The sequence below is a fragment of the Aplidium turbinatum genome, chromosome 16 (genome assembly GCF_918807975.1).
Source record: "Aplidium turbinatum chromosome 16, kaAplTurb1.1, whole genome shotgun sequence".
Lineage (NCBI taxonomy): Eukaryota > Metazoa > Chordata > Ascidiacea > Aplousobranchia > Polyclinidae > Aplidium > Aplidium turbinatum.
In genome coordinates this window covers 2,371,437-2,390,204 of record NC_137487.1, presented here as the reverse complement: position 1 = coordinate 2,390,204, position 18,768 = coordinate 2,371,437, and the positions used below count along the sequence as shown (strand labels likewise).

The following is an 18,768-nucleotide window of genomic DNA, read 5'->3' as shown; positions in this document are numbered from 1 at the left end:
ACTTCAAGTACCAGTAGCTGTTTTTTAGTTTTTGTTCGAGTTGAGCCTTTCCATAAATATCAAAAATGTATATTTTGCTCTGTTTATCATTTTAACCGTGAGGGGTCGCAATAATTGTTTAGTAGATTAGAAGGGGTCGCGAGTCAAAACGGTTAGGAAGCCCTGCTTTAATGAAACAATGTTTATACAGTAGTGCATCTTAGTCTCTGATCTGCAACGTTAGTTGAAGAATCAGGCAGGTTATTTTGGAGCCTACACGGATAGCGATTCGCTTGACTGGACCAGTTCCTTATTTCAAGGGAAATCCAGCGGAAAATGTTGATAGACAAAATAATCTCCATAGTGTGGGTTTAATTCTCAAGTAAAGCGGTAAATAACTGAATTTTCCTTGTTTCAACGTTTCTACACGTTGCAAGATCGGAAAAACTGCTCAGTGCCGATCGAAATTATTCACAAGTTGATCAAGGATTAGAGTTTCAGGAACAAGAGCTTTGTGTTGGCGGTTTGTCGTCTTACAATAATTCTTGTTTAAATAAATCAAAGTTAAATCATGGTTTAAATTCAAACCAATTCTGGTTGACCTTTGTGAAATCAGAGTAGAGAGCTCACATGCGCGGTTATCACTCCTTTCGACGAGATACATTGCAACAACGTTGTGTTTCAGTTTTTGCTGGGAATGTATCGGCAGATAGTCATCAGAAAGTAAATATGATAGTTACTTCGAAACAATGAGGCAGACAATTCGTAGGATATTGCATTCAACCACGTTGAGGTGTATTGGTTGTTGTATTCTGATGGTTTTGAACAGAATCTACTTCATGACTTGGCTTTCGCATGCAGTTCAACAACTGCGAGGCGGATGTAGTCAAAGAAAGTAGTGATCTTGAAATTGCTTCCGAATCATTGAAATGCAATGGAAGGTGGGTCGTGCGGTTTGGTCGCCATCCAAGATAATTCATTGCAAGATTGCGGAAGACTGGTTACGCAATATCCGGATGAAGCAAATTATTGTCGAACAATGCAGGTGCTACGACGATATAACAGATACGAGTTCCTCACTTCCAAGCTTCAAGTGTTTTTGATCGAAGATAGAACAGTCGGTTTGAAAACAAAGCAAGTCCAGTAAATTTGTAATCGGATAACTCTTTACACGGGAAGTTTTTCTACTCTTTGGTACATTCACCAGACGCTTGTTATTGCGTAGTGTTGCGTCATGGTTGCCCTTGGTCATGAAGTTTAACATTAACATTAACAAATGATGTGGAAATAATTTTCATTAATATCCTAAAAGATGAAAGATGTTGAGAATGCAACAGTCTTGTTACGACGTGTCAGTTCCATGCTTTCATTCAAGAGTGCCATTAAAGTACTTTATTGCTTTCACGGCATATTCCATCAAATCAATGTTAAATGTGATAATGTCTTTTAAATACAACTTCTAGTCCTTTCTGATAATACACAAGCAAGCAACCAGTCATATGGAAGCGTAGATAAAGAATTGAATCATCACTGTGAGTTTTAGCTCACCGATTAAAGTGATAAAAAAATCCAAGTATTTGAAATGGAATCAGGAAACGGTTGCTGGAAGTTAAAACAAAACGCTACAATCTATCTCGAAATTCACACGTGAACGGTCACGCATGGCTTGTGACGGACAGACGTCATCAAAGCTCTCCTTGCAGCCGCATTCAGGGTAGTAGTGTCATGTTTCTTTACTAACAATATCACGACTTCAGTTTCTTGTGAGTGGATCAGCAGTTAATTAAAAGCAGACACATCGTCGTGTCAAGTGTCTAAAACAGTGATCGAAGCAAAGTGGAATGACGTAACCCTTTGAGGGAAGCAACAGTAGTTTTTTCGTTTTCTTAAAAAAAAAAATAAGCGAAACAGAAACGGAGTACTCAGAACACAGCGTTTAGTTTCTCTTGAAAAGTTGTAGAACTATTTGAAAAAGCCACACCTACTGTTAAATTTAAGCAAAATTGTTTGTTTTAATTCTTTTGAAGATACTTGATAACCATATGCAACGTCACAATTAGTGGCGTTGCCATCGTGGCTCAGTTTGCATCTCTTACCGTTATTATGTTATTTGTTTACAAAATTACGATCGTCTGATACAGTTAGAAGAAACTTCACAAGCAAGCTGCAGTCAAAATTATTGAACCTGTAAGGACAGGAGTGCGGGGAGGGTCGCTAATCCTCACACCGTTTGGTCGACGTTGCCTTACATGCGAGAGTGGGTGCTCCCTATGTTGGGGTTGCTCAGCGAAGGCAAGTCGACCTTTGCGTTCTACTAGAAACAACTTAGGTTTGTGGTACAAAAATAGAGCAAAATCCCAAAAGCGGATCAAGCTGTTTCGTGCCGCAGGAGAATGTTGTTGCAAGTGTTGACAAAGTTAAACTTTCTTTCTCAATCTTTTTCACATGTTTGAGGAAATAAGTTGACACAAAAATAGAAACAGAAAACTAGTAGTGGTGTTTGAATGGCATTCGCTCTTTGCGTAAATTTAACCTGTTTTTACGTTGAAACTATGTAAATAAATGTGTTTGTTACCAGTAACTTCCGCCAAGTGCATGGTGTGATGACGGCTTGCCATGTTTTGCCAGATTGAAGACTGAATGACGTCATCACGAATATTATTTTTTCTTTCGCTATAAATATCCGCAGTTGTCCAGCAGTCAGGTCATAAGTATTCGGTGAATCTGCTAGTGCGGTAGAAAGACGTTTTCATGAGGTGTTTCAAGTCACTCTGCAATGTATCAGTCAGGCGAAAAATCAGATATAATTTCTTGCAAAGTAATATTCCTTAAAACAATTTTTTAGGGACAACCTAATTGATAACTGCCCAGAGATTTGTGACTCGAAACTACCTGCTGAAGAAAGGATATTATAGCCTACAAAAGAGATGTCATATGATGTTGAAATTGTCAGGTCAGATGTTAAAAAATTCCTGTCAGCACATCAGTTGAGCTGGGTGAATGAAAATGTATTTGGGCTGAATTCAGGGAACAAGTGACAACAATACTCCATTGTTAAACGCGCCACTTCAGCAAGGTGACGTCAGTTTCGCTTACCGATACCGCTAGACTTGATTCCTTGCTGTTGTAGAGTGTAAGCTATCATTGTTATTGTATCATCAGTCGTGCTGGCATGTAGGCCTACCTCACGGCCAGGCTGCCTCCTCTCCCTTTTGCTCATATTATGAGTAAAGAAAAGGTCATTTGCAGTGTAAATGTGGTCGTCGTTGGTATGAAGCAAGAAGTTTGAAATCAATGTGATAATATGTAGTCGATGAGCAGTTTTAGCTTGCTTCGTGCACCCTGAAGGAAATTTAACCACGCCGCCTAGGCGCCTATGTTGGCTGCGGTAGCTTTTATGCAATAGACAGGTAGCACAACCAGTTACTAATGTATGAAAGAAAAATTTCACTTAATAACTTTCAGGGTGAAGTAGCTGGTAGGCTTAGCATTACGCGAGCTTGTAATGGCCACATGTATCTATCACCACTTCTAGTCGTTAGATAAAATATGAAATACCAAAGTAGCATTGACAATGGCTCAACTCGTACGTGTTCTGCAGGCACACTTTTAAGTAAGCTTCCGTTAAGCGATATCCGGGAGTAAAAATATTGTTTTGGGACAAAATTCTTCCCATCACGAAGAAAACTTGCAGTTATGACTGCGAATGTTAGCTTGGTGACTGAAAGCTCTCATTTGTACAAAATACATTCATTAGATGGATTAATTTGTATTGTTTAATGTTGCACTATAATTGCGAAACTCATGTTGGTCGTGTCCGATTGTGCGGCTGCACCACGATGCTTTTGTCAACGTACCTGTTGTGCGTTTCTCATTTTCGATCATAAAATTTCCGTCAATTCAGTCAAAATACCTCGTTGACGCATCAAAGATATTTTTACGCATAACCGCTGCACTCATCACAGAAGGTCACCTGACCCAGACATTGTTGCGTAAAGACAAACCGCAGGATCAAGTTCGGCATGTGGCAACAACATGCTCGGTTCGTTAGCAAAATCTTTGACGCTTTGTTTAACAAACCGGCTGGCACGGAAACAGTGTTGCAATACAACAAAGCATCTGGTTTCATTTCAAAAATTACAAGTAAACTTGTAGATGTTTTTTGGCTATCAGAATATTTTGATAAATTACAAAAGAACAGTTTATTGGTTTAGCTTAAATGAGTTAGGATTCATCTAGGTACACTACTTCTACCATCCCTAGGTTTAATCACTGAATCCACCAATGGGGATAACCTTGCAAATAACAATGGCCTCATTAGCTTGTTTGACACGGGATAACAACACTTTGGTTTTTGTCGATATTAAGGTCGAAAATAGTCGAAGACAGGAAAGTGAAAAGTTCTCAGAAGAAAGTTGAAGGTAGATCTGACCACAACAGGCAAACTCTTCATGCGATTAAAAGTTGTTACCATGAAAAATCTATGTTCGCGCCCATTCATTCTGACTCGCCATAATATGACGCATTTTACGTCATAATGGGCAGCGATGAAAGAAGAATCAAAATATCACATAAATAATTTGCTAAATATAGCAATTTACATCAATTTATTGAAAAGAAAGATTGAATTACAGTACTACGAACACGTTGTACGTCGTGCAACGTTTCTGGGTAGGCCTGCCCGACATGTTGGTGCTAGAGTAGAAGTTATCACATCTTGGCCTAGAACATACAGGGAAATGATCAATCGAATTAATTAAGAAATTGATTGTAAACAAATGTGTTGTTTCAATACTAATAACATACTAGCCAACTTTGTAAAGGTTTATTGTTAAAAAAGTTTTTAGTTCTAGCAGCCTGTCTACTGTCTAGCCTACCCATGACTGACCACGATCTCTGCTTTATGTAAATTATTAAAAAACTTTAACAAATTTTCTACTTTTGCAGACACATTCTTTGACAGTAAATTGAACACAATATAAGTTTATTGATAAACTGCATCAACAATCGCTTCTTATATGATGCTGCAAGTTCAAGAGCCCAGTAGAAGTCACGTGATGAATGACGCCATGTTGGAAGAAATTTTCAAAGGGTTCAATGACGATTATAACTGCGCATCACAAAATGGCAACACTGCAGACTCGATTACCTTCCATTACAAAGGTGAGTAAGTAATGAAACTGATCATAACGAGGTTGAACGTGCTTCATTTATCTTCGATTCTACCTTTAAAGCTCCACAAACAAACGTTTTACAAATTTCAATGTGGTCCATAAACTTTCAGATAGAAATAGCCAAGCACTATGCCAGAGGAGCGTCTGGTATCGGATAACTTGTAGATGGGGATGCTAGGTTAGTTCTTGTGCGCTTCTAAGCTGTTGCTTATAACGTACAGATTTCTTACAATGAAAGGTGTTCATCTCAATCTTTTAAAGTTAATGCATTAGTCAGTGAGTAGCCTATAACTACTTTTTCCGCCTTCATTTTTTCACTTTCTTGTAAATAGTATCTGGTGTCGATAAGTTGTGTGAAGATGAGACAAGATTTTAGCGTGGGCGCATGATTTACTCTTTTGACCAATAAGCAACAAAATAGCACATTTCAGTCATTATATGTCGGTGGCATAAAATTCTAACAAAAGTGGAACAGTCATAAAAAATATACGAGGCGGGGTGGGCTCAACTATTCAGTCTATAAGTTCCATAAATATAAGCGACGTGTGACAACACTTGTTAGACATATTAAACGTCATGTATTTCGTCATGTTTAGCTTGTAAGTTTCCCCATGTCGCGTGGAAGGATCTTGTTAAAGTATTACGTTGCCAATACGCAGACAGCCAACTACTTTCGTATCAAAGCTATCGATTCTGCTGACTGTGTTAAAGTGTTTCATTAAAGGAACCTGTATCGAAAGTCATACAAACGCATACCGCTGTTCAATCAAGAGTTTACTTCCTTATCTTAACACTGTATGATATTCTTGCAGAACAAAACCGTGATGCAACTGATGAGAAAACTGTCAGCACGGCACAAAACTACTCTTCCTCCGTCCACAGCAGCAATCGCAATGAAGTCACAGATCGAATGACGTCACCAAGTGCCGAGTTAAAACAACAGCTAAAAACAACAAGACCAGGTTGGTTGAGGTTGTCTTGACAAAGTTGTGTATCGATGTTGGTGTAAGCCAGGGTCACCGTGATTTCTTGAGGATGACTTCACAGCAGCAGAATTAGTTCTTGAGCTGAAAATTGTGATAAGATATTGATAGTGATATTGCTTTTGCTTTCCTCACTCGCAGTTCAACACTATTTGTATATCAGATGTGGAAAGTTCCTGCCATCATGAAGACGTCGCCGAGTCAAATCGTACATCTGCGTCATCAATGTCTACCTCTACGTCATCAGTCACCACGTCAGTAGCATGTTCTACATCAGCTATAGAAAGTGAAGAAGAGAAGCCATTATCTAAATATGCCCAACTAGATATCGCTGTAAGTACGGATTACTTTTATATAACTGTCCTAAAAGAATAAGTCAGTCGCTTTCAGACTGACAGAATGACTGGTATCTGATTAGTTTAATTAATAATAATTCAATGTCTGTTCGATCGTATAAAGCTGTTAGCACTTGACGTTGAGTTGGTATTGAATGCCTGTATTATGCTTTGCAGAAGATACTTCACACGAGAAAGCGAATTCACAAAATATTGCAAGTGTCAATAGATGGCGTCAAAGAACAAGAAGAACAGTCGAGCGAAGTCGATTCCAACAACAAAAAGAAATCGTCGTTGGCGATAAAACGTCAAACCCAGCTTGGAACGTCTGGGTATGCCAAAGGCCGAGCAATTCAATCCACACTCAAGCGCTACTCATCTAGCTCTCGTACACCATCTACCGATGACGAATATTTTGAAAAACCTCCACAAACCGGCCACTATACTACTTTGGACATAACTCGTTCCCGCAGAGATGAAAATGGGAATCGAAGTGATAATAGCAAGAGTTTGTCTTCTACTCCTAAGGTAGACGGACATCGTTCCACAGATTTAGATTCGGGAAGTGAAGACGACAAAAGTAGAAATTCAGGAAGATACGAAAATAAAAGATGGAGTCGCCTGAGTTCCTCCTCAATGAGCAGCGATAAGGTGGGTCTCAATTTACAAATTCTATTAAATTTTGTTCCAGCCAATGCAGCTGCGATAACGACTTTGTGGTTTACCTCATAAACTTTAACTTGAATCGTGCAGCAATTAACGACAGATGTTAAAACAACATCCGTCTTTTGCAACCTGGCAGTTAAAAATTATTCTTTTTGATAAAAACAAGCTTAACCACCTGAACTACCAGACCTGGAACATCAAGCGTCGCTTTAGGCAAGAATAGTTTTAATAAAAGGCGTTGAAAAATATCTTAAGCTTGTATAATAATAACGAGGATTATGTTTTGTTTACAGACAAGCCAAACATCACAAAAAGGTCCATGGAAAGCATTTCGAAAGTTTGTGAACAATAATAACTCCTCGCCCAGGCCCCAGATGGAAAAAGACTCAAATGAGGCAAACCTCAATGCAAGCAACAATAACAGCAGCAACGTTGACACTGTGGTAACGAGATCCAGCAAAGATGACGTGGACACGTCTTGGATTCTTGATTCCTCTGCTGATTATCAATCTCATCCATCCAAGAATAATCATCATCAAGTTTCACCTAAACACCGCACTAACTCTCTCCTGCGTCGATTTTCCAAGAAATCATCCCACCGAGGAAGATCTTCATCCGCATCCAGAAGGAAGAGTTTACCTTCACATGATGCATGGAACGTTCAATCGAGCAACTTGAAAGATGTTTCCCCATCATCACATCAGAATCCTCCTTTTCCCAGGTTCCAGTACGGAGATGGATCCCAAGTGAAAGTAGACATTGAGAGCATGGTGATGTCATCAATGCAGAGCAGAATAGAAGAGGAATCTCATAAACCAGAAGAGAAAACCGGGAAGTCTACAAGTTTTCGAAAGCGAATCATGTCTTTTACAAGGAAAAGAAGTTCATCAAGAGAGAGAAAAACAATTTTGAAATCAAAAACTCCAGCCCCTACCACCTCTAAAGGACAAATGAATAAAAGCCTCAGTTATTCTTCTCCCCAACTTTCTATTTTTGCTGTAAATTCTCAATCAAACCAATCAGGAGGCGTTCAAAGACTTCAATTTTGATAAAACTTTATTGTGTTTCGGCTTATCACTGTGTTGAATATTTTGCATTGTCCTTTTCCTTCTGCTGTGGTCTTGTCACATCTACAATGAGTTTTACACCTTGTCACACAATCACAGTTCCTAAGGTGACATCAAAATAAAACGAATACGACACTCTCCGCATTGGTTACACACCTTACACTATTTCGTTAATTGATTGTGCAAATTTTGGATTGACTCATGGCAGAATAAACCAAAGCCATGATGTTTATAGAGCGAGAGCAAGTTACGACACAAACCAAGTTCAACTTTTACTTCATAATTAAATTGTTGTAAATTTTTCCCTATTTATTGATTTGTAGTAAACTTTTATGCTTTGCTGAAGTCTTTATACTGTAAACACATTTCAAATATACAGTACATGCAAACGTGTATCCTAGGACTGGGGCAAGTTGTTTGATGTGAATAGAATGAGCTACTAGTTCGAATTGTTATCACAGCTATAGAGAAGTATTGCTCAAGAGCAGCAAACAATATCAATTTCGAATCTCTCAGTGAAACAACTTCCAATTTTCGCTGTACAAGCTCCGACCAACCAGAGAAACATCATTTTTTATTTCTTCTGTTGTAATAATGGAACCAGTAGCGGATGGTATCAACTTGAACCATACCTTCAACATGGTTCCATAATATACAGTAGTTACCATTAGCACATGCAATGATTAAGGCAAAGAATAAAAGGAAGCATCAATAAAGCGCAACTTATAAGCAGGCTCGTAGTTTGCACTTGCATGCGACTATTACTTATCTGTTGAGACAGTTCTGGTTGAACGCAAAACCAACCCAATAATATCTCGACCTCAAATCAGTTTAAGCTAAACCGGCATAACAACCAAGCAATAGGCTAATAGCCTTGCTGGTTGTATTGGACTTGTGTTGATATCCGATGTGGCGGTTCAGGAGTTACATCAGTCCACATATTACTAGAGTTGTCAAATCTTTTGTTTCCTAGCCTACTGCTGTATATTCCACGAAAAAAAAAGAGAATTTATTGATGTTACAGTCTAATATTGGCAATTACAATTCTGTTATACTTTACAATAGAAGGGCAAGCATTTCTATAATTTCTTGCTTTCAATAACGGGAAACTTTCAAATTGATTAATTTTTTTCACATAACCTTCATCTGAAAAATCATTTTTTATAAATAGAAGATACTTTTTGACCTGACGTAACTTCAAGACAGTATAGCCTACGCTACCAAGCAGTTACAATAACGTGTGAACTGGTGGACCACTACACCCGTAGGCCTAGAGTCCCATCGGACAAGTTATTGGCTGCATTATACCCACTGTGTTTTTTGACGTTAAGTAGTAAAGTCAGAGAGGTGAACATGTAGGCTATTGAGAATTTGACAAAAATGATTGAAAATTGAAAGGGACAGTCATTGAGCTTTGCTGTTGTAGCAAGCAACAATAGCTATAACACCAAAGCTTTTACATATCAGTCGGAAAATGAAGTTTCAGAGGTCGAACTCTGTCTTTGGTCAATGTCCTGACTGAACATCAGTGCCTTCCGTACTGCGGAAAAATGAATACCTGAGCATCATTTATAAAGAAAAGTGTTTTAACTTGAAAGGCGGACACATTTTTCAAACATAAACAAAAAGATTTAATAACAATTGCATTTTGGTTAGTTTTAATTCGGTATACGTTGACGTACAGTATACCAGCCTAGGAACACCGGGATAGCAGAACCAAGGCCATAGCTTACTTAGGTAAATTCACCGTTTGCCAAACCGACCACTTCAGCAGTGATCGTTTTTGCTTCTTAGCTGACGTTGTAATTGACATAAAACGATGTTAAATACTGTCAAACGTTTAAATTGCTATAACAGACGTTGCAGGTTGTACTACGATGCGAGTTGCTGCTTTACTTTGTTCTTCTATTAACCGGAGCAGCAGATTTGTGTTAACAACATTGACGATCTGTAGGGATAAACAAGATATTTTTAAGATGAACAATTTCACTGCAGCAAGGCCCAGGGCACTAAGCATTAGAAATGTCTGTAGTTGTTGAGTCTTTATATAAATTTATAGTTGATGATGATCATTTAGATTTTAGAATTTGTAAAAAGTGCATTCAATCAAGAATTTTCCAATCTAAAAGTAGGTAATGTCAATTCATACCACTTTGAGAGATGGAGCGCATTAGGCCAAGGTTGCTTTGAACGAGTTGTGTTAAAAAAAAGTTTGCCATTTACATTTTCAAAATCCAGAGCAGGTAAAAAGTAGCCTAGGCTACAAAATGGTAGTGGCATGTAAGCTCAAAATACCCACATGCTTCCAACGAAACAAAAGTTTTTGTGCAAATTTATAACAATAATAATAATGTTAGTTCTTATATAGCGCTGTATCCAACGCAGAATGCGTTGCTCCTCAGCGCTTTATAAAGCAGAAATTTATAGCGAAAAAACGCGACTAAACGCCTTGAAAACACGAATAGTAATGCTGATGACGTAACACAAGAGTCGCTGTTCAAAGTTATCGATTGTGGTGTAAGATTACATCATAGATCCTCCATTCAACTCAATCATGCAACATCCCGATTCAACTGAAAACTTTAACCCACCTTTACAAGGAAGATACGATAATGGACGACATCAGACGACAAGTGGCTCCTCGTGCGCCATCTTGTGAGTAACATCTGCATTCAAGCAGATGGCAAACGAAACTTGTCAACTAAGAGCCTCCACCCGGATGGCACAGATGCAGGGGAAAATGGGCAAGTTCAAATGCCCCACCATCCTGCAGCTCAACACAGAAGGCTACACAACAAGCAAGATCAAAGTTGAGGAGCAGCTTGCCCATACCAATCGGCCACTCGCCATTCTTCTCCAAGAGACCCACTGCAACCCTGCAGATAGGCTAACGCAATTACACGTTAGCCGGGTCCACCTTAAACAGGAACCACGGCATTGCCACGTTTGTGCATGACTGCCTGAAGTGGAACTTTTTCAATCAATCTCCGACTGATGCCGAGATTGAGTAGGTGTACATATGTATCTCAGACTACAACATCGTCAATATCTACAAGCGTCGCAAATGTTGCCATCATTCCTCTTAATGTTCTCCTCCTCCAGTCGCTACGCTGGCGACAAACTTCCAGCACGTGGTCTGGGGCTACAACACAAGCAGCGACAGAGAATCGTTGGCTGACTGGGCCTCCACAAATCATCTTGCCCTATTTTTCAACCCAAAGGAACCAGCCAGTTTCCACTCTGGTCGCTGGGGAACGCGGACAAACCCTTACTTGGCCTTCTAATTCCTCTCTTCTTGCCTGCACAATCCTCACAAACCCAAAAATCTGGAGAAGAGTTTTAGTGGTTGTGATCCCTAAGCCTCAAAAGCCACCAGAGGACCCAAGGAGTTATCGTCCGATATTCCTCCATTGTGTTCCCTTCAAAATCTTCGAAAGACTGATCTATGCCCGCGTCAAACCAACGTCAAACCAACCATCGACTCGCTTCTCTCAAAGGAGCAAGCTGGGTTCCGGCGCGGAAAATCCACCGTAGATCAGGTCACACTCTTGACCCAAGACATCGAGGATTGCTTTGAGGCAAAAAAAGAAGGCCGGTGCTGTCTTTCTAGATCTTGCAGCTGCCTATGACACCGTATGACATCGCAGCCTTACTTGCAAGCTGATTCTCCAGCTTCCTGATCGAAATATGGTCCATATGATCATGGAACTTGTCAGGAATCATTCAGATCAGACAGATTTAGTATTGTTTATCGTATGTCTTGTTGTTACGTTTGGTAACCGACATTAAAATGAGGTTGAGTTTATGTTAATACGTTAATCTTAACTGTGTTAATACCTTGGAGATGGGATGGCGCAGCGGACAAGACGTTCGCTTTCCAATCCCACAATTCTGGTTCGACTCCCGGCTTAAGCTGGTTCTTGAAAAACACAGCTCACCTTTACCTAGGGTGTAATAAATGGGGTGGGTAATAAAAATAGATGCTGAAGGAAAGGTGGCCGAGAAAAAAGGAACTGGCAACCCTACTCGTTGGTGCCAAAGGCTTCTATAATGAGAACCTTATCTTCTCATCCCTCGATGCTTAGATCAAGTATGGGATTCACTTTTATGTTAATACTGTGATTAATGTTTTGATAATTTGATTTGATGCCGGTTTATCATGGGGAATTTAATTTCCACACCCCAGAAAGGAAACGTACCAGTGCAGGTCACTGGAAAAGAATTCACCAAAGAGACGGTTGAGGCATTTTTGGAGTCGGCTAAAAACAATTTTCATGAAAAGTTGGCATCTCCAACAAAGAACAACGCTGAATTAGCTGACTTTGAAATGTGTGCCAGTTTGGGAAAGGGCTCATTTGGAAACGTAATGTTGGTAAAGAAGAAGCATAATAATGAATGTTATGCCATGAAAGTTATTAGTAAACAACTTGTTTTCAAGTTGAAGCATGTCAGATATCTATTGAATGAAAAGGCGATTTTGCAAGCTGTGAACTTTCCATTCTTGGTAAAGTTAGAATTTTCTTTTAAAAACAACTCTTTTCTGTACATGGTAATGAGTTACGCATCGGGCGGAGATCTACTACTTCACCTCCAAAACAGAACGAGCAGGGTTACCGAAGTGGAAGCCAAGTTCTACGCTGGTCAAGTTGTACTCGCATTCGAATATCTCCACAGTCTCCATGTTGTGTTTCGTGACTTGAAACCAGAAAATATTGTTTTAGATGGTCATGGCTACATTCGGTTGACTGATTTTGGATTTGCTAAGTTTTTGAACGACAGGACTTGGACTATATGCGGCACACCGGGATACATGTCGCCGGAAGTTCTTCTTCGGAAGGGTCACAATGAATCGGCCGACTGGTGGACTTTGGGGATTTTTATTTACGATATCCTTACCGGTTATTTGCCATTTCAACATTCAAATGAAGCGACAGAATTTAAAATGACAATTGCTTGTAAATTTCAGACTCCCGAAGACACCTCCAAAGACTTAAACGATCTTTTAGTGAATCTCATTGTTCGAGATGTTGATAAACGATTGGGTAGGCTTAAAAACGGTGTGGCTGATATAAAAAATCACTCCTGGTTTCAAGAAACTGATTGGGTGAGATTGTATCAGAAAGAAATTGATTCACCTTTCCAACCAATTGAACAACATTACGGTTCAACAGAACGCTTCAATAAATTAAAAAACGAATATTTAAAAGACAGCCCAGTTGATCTCTTCTCATTAGAGTTTGAAGACTTTTAGCTGATGTGGCTGTATTGGCTACCGTTCAAAGCTGCAATAACGATGTTGAAATTATCTTTTCTGTGTATTTTAATCGTTTATCGTTGATGTTCTTTACATTTCTTCGTGGTTCATTTGCGGTTATTATTCCTTACCTTGAATACAGGCTGAGTGTTAGTTCAGAAACAATAGGCCTGTGGTGGTGCTGTATCTTACCTGTTGTGTTGCAGCATAGTGTTAATTTTTATCCTCGGATTGACAAAGGCTTTGATAAGTTACTCCTGGTAGTTTCGCATACTTGTAGAGGCTCTTGACCCAGGACCGGTTACCGAGATTGGCAGAGTGAAGTTTTCCAATTGTTGCAGGGGAATTATTCCACCAACTTGGTGCTGCTGAATGGAGCGCAGTCCTGAAATGCGTTGCTCAAACGCACACCTCGAGAGCTGAATCAGCGCAGAGTGATCTTGAGTCGAACGTTTAACTCAGTGGTTCTCAAAGGGGGCGTTTTAATTTTGCAGGGGGGCGGTATGATTACCTCGGCTTAAGAGGGGCGTTTTGATTATTAGGGGGCATTATGGTTTAACTCATCTACCGCAAAGCGTAACGATTTCGTCCAAGAGCTCGTATCTTCGTGGTAACATTTCCTACCTCATACCTTGTGGAAAAGGGATTCAGCTGTGTTGTTCTGCTACATACCAACCCACTTGGTATATCCATAAGAGGTGATCTTCGAATGTTTCTCACCGGCTTTACACCGGATGTGAAGAAACTGGCACTTTCTCCCCAAACCCAAAGTTCACACTGACTACCAGCAGGCCTATAGGCTATTGTTTTCATGCTAGCAAATATATATTTGCTTTTCATCAAATATAGTTACTATAGTCTCAAAAACCCTTACAGCCTGTTTCACCCTAAAAGGGGGATCATCAGAAGGTCTTTATTTTAATAGAAATAGAGCACTTTTTGTAGTATTAATAGCATTTATTGTTTTATATTCGCTTTTCGTAATTAATCGTTTTTGGTGGGGGGCGATAAAATTTTGCCAGTTCATGAAGGGGGCCAAAAAAGTTCGGCCAAAAAAGGTTGAGAAACACTGGTTTAACCACTGAGCTAACGGGACGGTCGTGTATCGTGTTGTAGCTATGCAGCTTAAACTGTGCATTTTTTAGAAATATTTTGATCTCTTTATCAGTGCCGCCGTATGAGCACTATCTCAGGCCCAATGAAATCAACTGGTTAGCCCCGAATTCATAGTGGCGGCGCTGAAATGTGCTGGGTGATGTTTCTCAAACCATCAGACTGTTCAGAAATTGGCAACGCGCTAGACTCAAGATCACGCTGCGCTGATTCGGCTCTCTGGGTTTGTGTTTGAGCAACGCATTTCAGGATTGCCTTCCGCTCAGCAGCACCTAGTGGATGAAACAATTCACAGAAAACAACAAGTGGAAGCTTTATCAATCTCAATGGCCAGGCCTGTGTCAGTAATTCAAAGTTGCGCGTTGCACTAGAAAACTATCTGCGCGCGTTGCACTTTTGAGGCGACTGACGGGTTCCGGCTGGGGAGCTGATGCGAAAACCCTTCGCACAGCTACCTTGGCCCTCGTCCATTCTACCGCTGAGTACTGCGCACCAGTGTGGTGCCGCAGCTCCCACACCCGCCACATTGACACCGCCATCAATGACGCACTAATACGCACTGTGACTGGATGCCTGCGTCCCACTCCAACGGACTGCCTTCCCATCCTTGCAGGCATCCAACCTGCTGAGCTTCGCCGTAAAGGAGCTATGATTTCCCTTGCTCGTCGCGCACTGGACCCCGACCACCTCCTCCACAGTACATTCCAGCGCCTACCTGGAGAACAGCATCGACTGAAATCAAGACGCCCATTTGTGCCCGCCGCACGACAGCTTCTGAACAACGTTGAAAATCTTGAAATAAGTGCGGCACACTGGACGAACTACACATGGAACATGGAGTGGCAAAACAACACCTCCCGACTCCGTGATTTCCTACCCGACGTCGATCCCCAACCTCCGAGAATGTTCCTCGCAAGACTTGCGTGGGTTCGGCTTAACCGCCTACGAACCGGCGTCGGTCGCTTTCGTTCAGACATGTGCAGATGGGGCCTGGCTCCTTCACCGGGATGCGAGTGTGGCGCCACAGACCAGACAGTAGACCATGTCGTAGATGACTGCCCAATTCATCAACCACCACATGGAACGCTTGGACTGAAGGCCCTGGATGACGAAACTGTCGAGTGGTTGATGACATCATGCCCAAACATATAGTCCGGAAGAACAGCTCATACGACAAAGAAGAAAGCCTCTACAAGTATGAGAGCTGCCAGGGTGAAGGTCTCAGTCCGAGAATAAAAATTATCACAATCAGACCGAATGTGACAAGGTAGCCTACATTTCCTTCATTGTTCATCTTCTCTTTTTCCACCGAATTCGGAAGCAGTAAGTGATGAACATGGAGAACGTGCCAATCAAAGCATTGCTCTGATTGAAAGCCGATATACAGGAAAGACTAACTCTAGCACGATGATTATCCTGTTGCTAGTTTCTGCTGAGCAATTAGAGCAAATGATTTACTTTATATTGAAGAGCTATAAATTGACGTCCTAAATGTTTTAGATATTCAAGTAGCGTGAAGTATCAATAAGACTGAACCAGTTGTTTATTGAATTTTGAGTTTGTGCTAATATATTTTGTAATGGTGACTTCCACGTATCATCATAAATCACTTAAGTAAGTAAAGGTGGTCTCATACTTGATTCGAAATGTCGGGGATGGAAAGATAAAGTTCTCATTATACTAAGCCACCGGCACTAACAAAAATAGGGTGGTCAGTTCCTTTCTTTGGGTCGCTTTTCATGCAACAGTTATGCCCACCCCATTTATTACACTCTAAATACAGGTGAACGGTGTTTACAACAGCCAGCTTAAGCCGGGAATCGAACCAGGTTTGTATTATTGAAATTCTGCTGTGCCATCCAATACGCCATAAATCACTTGGACTCATTAATTATAATAAGCCATTTTTTTGTATAAATTTGATCGCATTGATGCTATTACGTAAACTTCAACCAAAAATAGAGAAAATTACATTTTTAGTAAATTTATCTCACCAACTAGATGTGATAGAAACAATCTGGTTTCATCTTTGAAATCAGCGCCTCAAAATTAGCCAAAAACAGTTGAAAAACTCTCAAATACATTAGATGCAACATTATTATTGATTTGTTTTTTTGGCGAACAGTGTAATTTATAGGTGATACTTTTTACAACACGAGGAAACACCACTTTATCAATCTCGGCTACCAAACCTTCGACATTTGTTCAAAACCTTTAAATCTTCAAACGATGTTTGATCAGTTTCAGAATAAGGATTCTTGTAGGCTACTCGATCCTGGAAACTTTCTTGGTAAAACTGGGAACCGGAACCCCCATAGAACAATAAATTCCTTAATATCCCTGGATTGAAACACTGCCTGCAGTTTGTTCCTTTGTTATTGCCTTTTTTAAAACAAAAAATGTTCCCCAAGTGCATAAAGTCATGTTGAATATACAGTAGCCAGAAATGAAGGTTGCATGAAGCTTATTGGAAGAAGATATCGTGGAAAAAGTTGACGTTATTTTATTTGAAATTTTGTGGAGAAACATTAACAGCAATTTTCCACTTTTCTTCCACTTATGTTTGTGCGTGCAGGAGGAAATAGAACTGCCTGTGTTTTCACCATTAGTTACGGTACATTCCTCATGTCGGACTTTCTTGTTTAACAACAAGCGAAAAACTAATAATCTGGATGTTGGGTCACATAATTTCAAATGCCCACTTTGTTGGCTCAAAAAATAGCTTCGTCATAACTATCATGGCAAAAGCGGCTTTCAAGGGTAAAACAAAGGACAAGATTACTTTGCGCAAAGGTCGACATCAATAAAAAGTAATTCGATCCCAAATTTCCGTGAGCATTCAACAAAGTCGCTGGCGTGATGAATGTGATTTGTTATTGTCGTTGCTACACTTGTGTTACACAATGACACTGTCATTCTGTCAACTTATATTCTGTCAAGGTTACTGTTTCAACCCTGTGTAAGATTCCGGAACAACCAAAACTAAATTTCACCTGACATTTATGAACCAATCCTCATGGTATCCTGGTTCGACTCCTGGCTTAAGCTGGTTGTTGACAAACACCGCTCACCTCTACCCAGTGTGTAATAAATTGGGTGGGCGTGGTTGCTGAAGGAAAGACGGCCGAAAGAAAAGAACTGGCCACCCTACTCGTTAGTGCAGAAGGCTTATGCTTATAATGAGAACCTTATCTTCTCATCTCCCGATGCTTGGATCAAGTATGGGACTCACCTTTACCTCATAGTATCCGTGCAGCAAGGGAGGTGCCATCTGCCGGCAATTTGAAGGAGCTCCTTGTAGGTCTAGACAAGACAAAAAAGCAAAGCGTTAGTTGATTTTGTAAAGGAAAATGTAATATTGACTGGGATGATACAACGCAAGCAAATAAAAGGACAAAAAATAAAATATTTTTACACTATCAAACTTGTGCATTACGTGACTGCATAGCATGACAAACTTATTAACAAAAAATAAAGATAGAACAAAATGGAGAGAGTTCTCTGAATCTACTTCTTCTTCTTGCGTTTGAGGCCGCCACATATCACGTTGTTACATCCAGGCGCAGCAGCCAATGGATTGTGTATTCATCGAGCGTTGTTAGGTCCACATATCTATCCTGGGGTCGATAAACAGGACAATGGTAGATAATGTGGTGTGCAGTTTGAAAATCTGAGCCACACGCACAAGATGGTGAATCGGCGAGGCCCCACTGGAACATGTTGCTGTTGAAACAGCCCACTCCAGTCCGCAGGCGATTGAGCTTCACCCATTCCTTCCGGGGTAGTTCTGCTCCAGGTGGAGTGTTGGTATTGAGAAGAACTGTAGAATAAACAGAAGACAAATTTAAAAATGAATCAGCAGCTACTATTCCCAATATCGTAGCATTTTTTCAGTGTGAAAATTTGTTATTTAGTTTTGCTGAAAATGGGAAGTGGATTGAAAGTATACTTCTCCTTTACGCCTGATTGCGAAAACTCGCTCGACATCACCGCACGGATAACACGCTGATCTTGAGACTATTCTCAACCAAGTCAATTGGTGTACCAAACTAGCAATCATCGCAGATATTTGTGCTGAAATACATCGAGTTGCACAAAAAGAGGGTTTTCGACGTATGCATTTGGTTAGAAATGATTTGTCAAAAGTTCCCAAAACTAGCACTGTCATAAGTGAAGCCAGTTTATTTGCTCCCACAG

The 18,768-nt window shown here is 40.2% G+C and overlaps 1 protein-coding gene and 1 pseudogene across 1 annotated transcript; both read left to right on the top strand.

Moving 5' to 3' along the window:
• The first annotated feature begins 4,930 nt into the window (after nucleotides 1–4,930).
• Nucleotides 4,931–8,760, top strand: LOC145785434 (uncharacterized). The gene is made up of 5 exons (XM_082597092.1): nucleotides 4,931–5,142; nucleotides 5,966–6,115; nucleotides 6,300–6,469; nucleotides 6,649–7,122; nucleotides 7,431–8,760. The coding sequence occupies exons 1-5, from the start codon at nucleotides 4,998–5,000 to the stop codon at nucleotides 8,184–8,186; spliced, it is 1,695 nt and encodes a 564-aa protein (XP_082453218.1). The 5' UTR covers nucleotides 4,931–4,997; the 3' UTR covers nucleotides 8,187–8,760.
• A 3,603-nt stretch (nucleotides 8,761–12,363) lies between these two features.
• Nucleotides 12,364–13,455, top strand: LOC145785893 (cAMP-dependent protein kinase catalytic subunit beta pseudogene; annotated as a pseudogene).
• Nucleotides 13,456–18,768: the final 5,313 nt, after the last annotated feature.